At 38.7% G+C, this 9,483-nt stretch overlaps 1 protein-coding gene and 1 non-coding gene across 2 annotated transcripts; one reads left to right on the forward strand and one right to left on the reverse strand.

The window, feature by feature from the left end:
• The first annotated feature begins 316 nt into the window (after nt 1-316).
• On the forward strand, nt 317-733 carry LOC110932294 (probable receptor-like protein kinase At5g38990). The gene has a single exon (XM_022175639.1). The coding sequence runs from the start codon at nt 317-319 to the stop codon at nt 731-733; it is 417 nt and encodes a 138-aa protein (XP_022031331.1).
• Nucleotides 734-4,657: 3,924 nt separating this feature from the next.
• LOC118490976 lies at nt 4,658-4,763 on the reverse strand. The gene has a single exon (XR_004890201.1). It is a non-coding gene; the product is annotated as a small nucleolar RNA R71 (small nucleolar RNA).
• Nucleotides 4,764-9,483: the final 4,720 nt, after the last annotated feature.

The raw sequence follows: 9,483 nt of genomic DNA on the forward strand, positions 1-9,483 counted from the left end.
GACACGAATGATAATATGGATTGGGTTCAGGTTGCGCATTTCAACCCGTCAACCCGACACGATTGACACCCGTATTAAAAAGTGCTATGCCTTGCAGGATTTCATTTGAAATTTAAAAAACTGAACATCAGCCTATCATCATATAATTATTGTTTCATTCATTTGGCTTTTATAAATAATGAAAGAAATGCAAAGCGTCTTAAATGGTGTGTATAACGTTTAATCTTTTGGCTGATGTATTTTAGGACAAAGCTGAAGTTAAAAATCTTATGAGTACTTTTGGATAAACATTGCGAGTACGGAGGATCTATTCAAAATGATGTTAACTGGAACTGCGAAAGATGTGAAGATATCATCCCCGTGTACACCGCCTACTCTGGAGCAGCCATGCCGCCGCTTTTCAGTTGCTGAGCTCAGTTCAGCAACACATAACTTTGACAAAAGATGGTGCATTGGCCATGGGGGATTCGGTATGGTGTACAAAGGAATGATTTCTAATGGACCAACTAAAAGCATCTACGTTATCAAGCGGTTGAATTTCATGTCCAATCAAGGAGCACCCGAATTTTGGGTCGAAGTCAAGTTGCTTTCAAGACTGCGCCATTGTAATCTAGTGCATTTGATTGGTTATTGCAATGGAGGGAAAGAGATGGCCCTTGTGTATGAATACATGCATAATGGGTCCCTTTTTGATCATCTGCACAAGAAAGGTACAATTCTGACTTGGCCATAACGGCTAAAGATATGCATTGGAGCGGCGCACGGTTTGGACTACCTTCATACTGGCACTGGCACACAACACAAAGTCATACACCGTGATGTGAAAAGCTCCAATATTTTGTTGGACCAAAATTATGCCGCAAAGATTACAGACTTCGGATTTGCTAAAGTGGGACCAACAAATCAGACCCATACACATGTTAGCACCACAGTCAAAGGCACCTTTGGGTATATGGATCCGAATTATTTCTACACAGGCGGGCTAACAAGAAAATCCGATGTTTATGCCTTTGGGGTAGTATTCTTGAGGTGTTGTGTGGCAGGCCCGCTTTGGACGAGCGTCTCAATGAAGGTTTAGCAATATGGGCCCAAGACCGTATCAAATGAGGAAAACTCAACCAAATAGTTGATTCTAATGTGAGAGACCATATTTCAAAGAGTTCTTTGAAGGAGTTCTCTCGCATTGCGGTTCGTTGCTTGCTTAGTCATCCAAATCAACGCCCAACAATGAGTGAGGTTGTAGGGAGTCTTGGCCTGCCAGTGTCATTTCAAGAAAGAAACCATTCTTCTACACAAGTAAGGATCACTATAAAGAATGTGGTCATGGGTTCATGTCCCACGGATGGTGCCAATGTGTTGGAATTGATCTTGTTTGTGTTAGGGTTTTGGAATTGAAAGAGAATGAATGAATGTTGTTCTGATTAGAATTGGTGCATTCGAATATGTCATTACATGTATATATATGATATGATATGCATATCATAACCGTCACTCCCTATCTATAATAATGTTACATAAATATAATAAAAAAAACTAAACATATGTTATATCTAAACTAATGAAGAATCTAACTTATAAATCCTATTCTAATACCCTCCCGTAAGTTAGATTGGTTCAACATGTAGTAACTCCTTTATCCGCATGAAATCCTTCGGTTGTAGAGCCTTAGTTAGTATGTCTGCAGCCTGCTCCTTAGTTGTGCAGAAGCAAACTTCAACTTCATCATTCTTGATCAGATCACGAATGAAATGGTATTTTACTCGTATGTGTTTACTCTTTCCATGGTAGACCGGATCTTTGGCTAAACATATGGTTGATTTGTTATCACAATAGATTGTTGGAGAGCAATCCATATTTATTTGAAGTTCATTAAGAATTCCCTTCAACCACAGTGCTTGACACCCAGCCATATGCAATGTATTCAGCCTCTGTAGATGATAGTGCCACCACCTTTTGCTTCTTTGATTGCCATACTATTGCACCAGATCCTAGATGAAAAACATATCCAGATGTGCTTTTACTGTCATCGATATTACCAGCATAATCAGTGTCACTAAAACCTACTAATTTTCCTTTGTTTTTTACGGGTAGTCCGTAGGACAACCCTTAAGTTATATAAATGATAATAAAATCCTACATTTAATCGGGTAGTTGTCTAGAATTAGATAACTACGGTTGTTTATGTTTCAGGTACAAACGGGAGCTTAAAATGGAAGGAACACGGATAATAAATGAAAAAATCAATTTTTGGAATTGAAGAATTAAGAGGATAGCATGATAGAGGACGAAATTACGAGAACGTAGGCGAAAACGGTGAAGAAAACGGAGTTGAAACGAAAAAGTTATGCTGAAAACAAGTTTTCATGTTGAAGCCTGCCGTAGGCTACGGCAAGGGCCGTAGCTTACGGCGCTCCTTGCCGTAGCTTACGGCGCTGACTGGCACTTTTTGTCACCGTATGACAGTTTAAAGCCACCATAAGCCATTCCAAGCCACCGTAAGCTACGGTGGCCACCGTAGCTTACGGCGCTGACCTACGTAAATGTGTAACTTCCATCTTTTAATGTGAATTTATGATGCCCTTTCAAGTCTATTCATTCCCATTCGGTTACACAACACTTGGAGACGAATTTTGGCTAACTTTTGGAGCTTGAAAACTATTTCTCTATCATGGTTTTTCATGTTCTTAACTTGTTTGAAGATTAAAACTTGGTTTATGATGTTTGTTCAAGCCATGAGTGGCTAAACACTTTGTGATTATCTTTGGTGGAAGGTTATGTAAGACTTTATGCTTGAATTTCTTATTTCTAGAATAACAATCTCTATCTTTATTGAATTGCTTGTTATGGTGTGTGATTGTTTGTTAGTAAATTGTTAATTCTTATGTTGAACTAATTAGAAACCATACGTTCTTGGTGCCGTTGGCAATCGAGATATCATGGGTATAGTTAGGCTTGGGTAAGGGTTGATTGATCATCGGGTAACAACCTCACGTTCTAGGAATCTGAGTACTTAGTTCCCTTTCATCACTGCAATTAATCACACATGAACTATGTCTATGCAGTTCTTTCTAGTGGAATGATAGCATAAATGTCAAAGCAAACCGGAAACTGAAGATAATCATTTGTCTCTAATTTGTTTACAACCAAAACTTTCATTTTCGCAATTACATTAGTAATCTTAGTTTTTCAAAGCAAATCAGTCAATCCAACTCTTGAATTTACTTTTATTGTCATTAGTTTAATTTTAGTGAACTTAGAGAAACACTTTAAATAACACATATTCCACAAACTCCCTGTGTTCGATACCCACTTGCCACTAACTATTTAGTAGTAATTGGATTAAATTTGATTGTGACCACGACATCACGTCAAATTTTGGCGCCATTGCCGGGGAGTAGTGCGCAACGTGTGTTATCTTTGATAGTTTAGTTTGTTAGTTTTCGGGTTTACGCTGGTTGTGTTTAGTGTGCAGGTATTGACAAGTGCATGCATACAAGAGGCTCTCACAAGCTATCACCTCTAGCATTTGATCCAGAAATTGAGCGAACTTTGCGAAGAAACCGAGTATTACTATGAGAAAACAAAGTCATTGGTTCACTTACTACACCAACTTCACCAATTACACCAAGTGATACAATGGATCCACCACCCACTACGGTTCAAACAACACAATCTTCAACACAACCATCACTAAATACTACCATTCCTACAACCACACCAGAAATTAAACCAACCAACACTACCTTACTTGAGAACACACAACCTGAATACTCCTTCAGTTACAACCCTACATCATCCGCTGTTCCAACTTATTCAACATTTTTCACAACATCCGGTCAACTATCATCATCACAAATACCACCACCTAACCTATACCAAACCGGTCCATCTATTATCCATTCAACTCCATTCCAACCAAGAGTGCAATTTCAACATACTTCGGGAGCAAGAAAAGATGGGTTCGATGATGAGTTTGAGGATGACTTTGTGGGATATGATGAAGAAGGATACATGTATGGGGGTGATGGAGATCAAGGGGAATATACCTATGTTCAAGGTCAAAATCAAAGAATGTTAAGTGTTGGTGGGATTTCTCAACAACAAACCATACCTCAACAATTGCCACCACAAGGTCCACCGGTGCAAAGACGAGTTCAGCAACCTCATGTGGGGCCGAGGTTTCAACCACCTCCACAACAATTTGGGCCTCCACGAATGCAAGTTCAAAGACCAATGGGTCCTATACGCCCAAGAGTTCGGTTGGGGGTACCAAGAAGACATCTTCGAGAACACGCGAGAGGCATTGAAGCACATTTTAGACTAGTGATCACTCATAATCCTTCACCAGTAGTTATCCCTCAAAATTATCAAGGAAGGACTTTTGAAGTTCGAACCAATTCGTTACAAAGTTTGCCAAAGTATAAGGGTTTAGCAATGGAGGAGCCTTATTTTCATTTGGAGGCTTACGATTCGATTTGTAAAACTATTGGGGGTCAAGGATTCTCAGCCGATAATGTTAAATTGGTGTTATTCCAATTTTCCTTAGAAGACAAAGCAAAAAAGTGGTTTTATACATTGCCTTCTGCATCTATCTATACATGGGCAGAAATGCAGCAAATCTTTTTGGATGAATTCTTCACCGCGCAAAAGACAAATGATGCTAGAAAAAGTTTGAGAAGTTTTCAACAACAAACAGGTGAAATGTTTCACGAAGCATTTGAGAGGTTTAACATGATGATAAAGAATTGCCCTCATCATGGGATAGAGCTATGGGAATTGATGAATGCATTTCATGAGGGGTTATGTTCCGAAGATGCGCGTGACTTAATGTCTATCACCAATGGTACTTTTGGTACAAACTATAAGCATGAAGATTGGGAATTCTTGGAGCAAATGGCGATCACATCAAAAAGAAAAGCTCAAGCTTCAAGGAGAGCACGACCGGCCATTACCCGAACTCAAGTGCATGCGGTAGACGATGGTAATGTTCAAACTTCTAACCAAATTTATGATGTTTGTGCTATTTGTAATGAGTTAGGACATGCAGCTGAAAATTGCCAAGGAGTGGAAGGGCAATATGAGGAGGTGAATGCATTGCAAGGTCAAGGAGGGGGTGGTAGAAATTACAACATGAATTCCAATACTTACCACCCCGGTTTACGAAATCACCCAAACTTTAGATACGGGAATCCGTCAAATCAAGTCAACCCGAACTTCCAAGGAAACCAAGGATTTCAAAGGCAATATCAAACGGGTCAAGTGCATGGTGGGTTTTTGGGTCAAGGCTCTTCGGGTGGAAATGAGGTCATGGAGATGTTGAAAGCAATGCAAACTGAGATGCAACGAAGGAATCAGCTTGATGATGCTCGCATTCAAAAAGACAAAATCCATGATAAAGCAATTCAGTCGTTGACTACTCAAATGAGTCAACTTGCGAGTGATGTGGCGATATTGAAGAAAGCAAAAGGCCAACTACAAAGTGACACAGTGTCAAATCCCAAGAACATAAAAAGCGTTAATATCAATGTGGTAAGCACCATTCCTAATAATGAAACATTTCTTACCTCTTCTTGTCAAGTGAGTGCATGTATAGGAAGGGATGCCGAGGTTGAAACGGACAAGGAGCATGGAGCACCACTTATGCCGATCCGAGTGGGAAAATTAAAAATTCCCCATGCATTATTGGATTATGGGACGAGTATGAGTGTGCTACCAGGTGACTTATATGATATGTATGATTTTGGTCCGCTTCAAGATGCAGACACCATGGTGAGTTTGGCGGATGAAAGTTGGAGGCGTCCACGGGGAATAGTTAAGAATGTTATGATTCGGTTGGGAGAATTCGAATACCCGGTGGATTTTCTGGTCCTAGATTATGCCCCTACCAAATTGGCATCACAACAAAGGGTAATTTTAGGTCGACCGTTTCTTTATATGGCGAGTGCTCAAATCAACTGTAGAGACGGGATCATTACTATGACCGAAGAGAACCGTAAGTTGTACTTTGATGTTCATACTAGGGAGATTAGTTATGAATCTATTCAAGAGAAGAATAGAGAGTCTAGTGACCATCTGAAAAGTGTGCATCAAAGAATAAAAACAAACAAACCACCGGGGTGTGAAAAGAAGTATGAGGGTTCGAGCAGGTATGTAGTTGACTATCCGCCGAGTGGACATTTGATGGATGAATTTCAACCAATGACAATCTATAATGGGGGAGGTGATAGGAACTGATTCTTTGAGCCACCATAAATGGGGGTGGCATGGTCTGGCTGAAGACTCAAAACTTAGCGCTACTCGGGAGGCAACCCGGGGTTTTATATTGATCTTGCTATTTTTATTTTTCTATGTTTCAGGGCCATGGCGACATTCAAGTGTGGGGAAGATGTGCGAATATTTGTGTCAAGGTGGTGATAGGAAGTCGGATTGTCTACAACATCGGTTGTGTCAAACTTCACCAGGTCAATGTACTCTTTCCTTAGTCTTGTTATGTTCTTTAGCTTTGAAATTTTGGTAGTTAGTTTGTTTACTTTAGTTAAAAAAAAGTTTGAATGGGTTTAAGCGATCTTCCCTTCAAAATCATACATTGGGACAATGTATCCCAAGTGTGGGGATGAGGGGAAATTTTTGAGAAAATTAAAAAAAATTTTGTGAAACCGAGCGAAAATTGTCGAAATTTGAACACTTGATATTGTTCCACTTGACACACCAACACCCCTTTCTAGTCATTTCTTGGTGAGTGTTTGAGCCACATATGATTATTAGAGAATATTTCTTTGTTTTGAGTGGCGGTGTGTGTATTGTGTTAATAGAACTTGTGTACGAATTCTTGTTAAATCCTAGAGTTAGCATGCTTGTGAAAATGATAGGGGACTTTTAGGTAGCCTCGTCTAAATGTGTGAGAGTGTGGGATTGGTGGGTTGGACCTCATACTTTACATATATGAGCTTGGTATTGTGAGGGGTGGGGGTTTGTTCTTTAGAAAGCCATGTTTGAGCCTTATACCATTCGTTGTGACCCAAACCTACTTCCTACAAAACTTTACCTTTTGAGATGACCCGGTTTAGGAGTTTAGTTGTGAATGTTGATGTTCTTGTATATAGTGTGAGTTTTTATATCTTATATGAAAAAAAAAAAGAAAAAAAAGAGAGAAAAATATGAGAAAAATACAAAAAAAGTGATTAGTTGCAATAGTAGTTGAGAATGTTGAAGAAGTTTTGTATATATTTGTTGTTTTCTTTGTTTAGTAGTAGAAATAAGAACCGGGTCAAATCAATTAGCTCTTGCATATATATCCTACCATTTTCCTACCTTTACACATACCCCGTTACAACCCGAATGTCCTTTTGATTCATAAGCATGCTAGGTATTTGATAGGAGGAGACTTGATTTTTATACAAGCTTATTGTCGCACAATCACACATGCATTGAGTGTTTTAGCATTATGTGCTAATTTTTCTTGTCACCGAGAGTTATTGCGAGGGGTGTGTCTTGTGGTGTGATAAACAGTTAGTAAAAGGACGATACATTTTAGTTTGGTTTGCATGATTGATCGCTTATGGTTTGGAAATAGTTTTTGAACGGATTGCTTGGGGCAAGCAACGGTTAAGTGTGGGGATGTGACGGGTAGTCCGTAGGACAACCCTTAAGTGATATAAATGATAATAAAATCCTACATTTAATCGGGTAGTTGTCTAGAATTAGATAACTACGGTTGTTTGTGTTTCAGGTACAAACGGGAGCTTAAAATGGAAGGAACACGGAGAATAAATGAAAAAAATCAATTTTTGGAATTGAAGAATTAAGAGGATAGCATGATAGAGGACGAAATTACGAGAACGTAGGCGAAAATGGTGAAGAAAACGGAGTTGAAACGAAAAAGTTATGCTGAAAACAAGTTTTCATGTTAAAGCCTGCCGTTGGCTACGACAAGGGTCGTAGCTTACGGCGCTGACTGGCACTTTTTGTCACCGTATGACAGTTTAAAGCCACCGTAAGCCATTCCAAGCCACCGTAAGCTACGGTGGCCACCGTAGCTTACGACGCTGACCTACGTAAATGTGTAACTTCCACCTTTTAATGCGAATTTATGATGCCCTTTCAAGTCTATTCATTCCCATTCGGTTACACAACACTTGGAGACGAATTTTGGCTAACTTTTGGAGCTTTAAGACTATCTCTATCATGGTTTTTCATGTTCTTAACTTGTTTGAAGATTAAAACTTGGTTTATGATGTTTGTTCAAGCCATGAGTGGCTAAACACTTTGTGATTATCTTTGGTGGAAGGTTATGTAAGACTTTATGCTTGAATTTCTTATTTCTAGAATAACAATCTCTATCCTTATTGAATTGCTTGTTATGGTGTGTGATTGTTTGTTAGTTAATTGTTAATTCTTATGTTGAATTAATTAGAAACCATACGTTCTTGGTGCCATTGGCAATCGAGATATCAGGGGTATAGTTAGGCTTGGGTAAGGGTTGATTGATCATCGGGTAACAACCTCACGTTCTAGGAATCTGAGTACTTAGTTCCCTTTCATCACTGCAATTAATCACACATGAACTATGTCTATGTAGTTCTTTCTAGTGGAATGATAACATAAATGTCAAAGCAAACCAGAAACTGAAGATAATCATTTGTCTCTAATTTGTTTACAACCAAAACTTTCATTTTCACAATTACATTTGTAATCTTAGTTTTTCAAAGCAAATCAATCAATCCAACTCTTGAATTTACTTTTATTGTCATTAGTTTAATTTTAGTGAACTTAGAGAAACACTTTAAATAACACATATTCCACAAACTCCCTGTGTTCGATACCCACTTGGCACTAACTATTTAGTAGTAATTGGATTAAATTTGATTGTGGCCACGACATCATGCCAGTTTCCTTTTGAATACACAATCCCATGATTTAACGTCCCCTTTACATATCTTAGAATCCTTTTACCAGCTTCCTAGTGACTTTTCTTAGGTTTCTCCATGAAACGACTTATCTTGCTGACGGCGAACATAATGTCTGGTCTTGTGTTAGTTAGATACATTAAGCATCCAACCAGACTTCTATATACATTCTGATCTATCTCATCCTCTGGATCTTCCTTTGTTAACCGCATGCCATATTCCATTGGCGTAGAGATAGCATTACATTTTTCCATATTGAATTTGTTTAGCAGATTCCTTGCATATTTTTGTTGAGATAATGTGATATTCCCTTCATTATAATTAACTTCCATTCCTAGAAAATAATGTAATGCTCCGAGATCTGTCATCTCAAATTCTTCTTTCATTGACTCCTTTAACTGCTTAATCATGTCCAACGAATCACTAGTTATTATGAGATCATCAACGTACAGGCAGATCATGATCCTTGCAGTCTTTAGAGTCTTTATGTACAGTGTGTGTTCGTATGAACATTTCCATAACCATGTGATATAAAGTACCCATCTATCCTACTTTACCATGCCCTTGGGGTTGTTTT

This window comes from Helianthus annuus, chromosome 3, assembly GCF_002127325.2.
Source record: "Helianthus annuus cultivar XRQ/B chromosome 3, HanXRQr2.0-SUNRISE, whole genome shotgun sequence".
Taxonomy (NCBI): domain Eukaryota; kingdom Viridiplantae; phylum Streptophyta; class Magnoliopsida; order Asterales; family Asteraceae; genus Helianthus; species Helianthus annuus.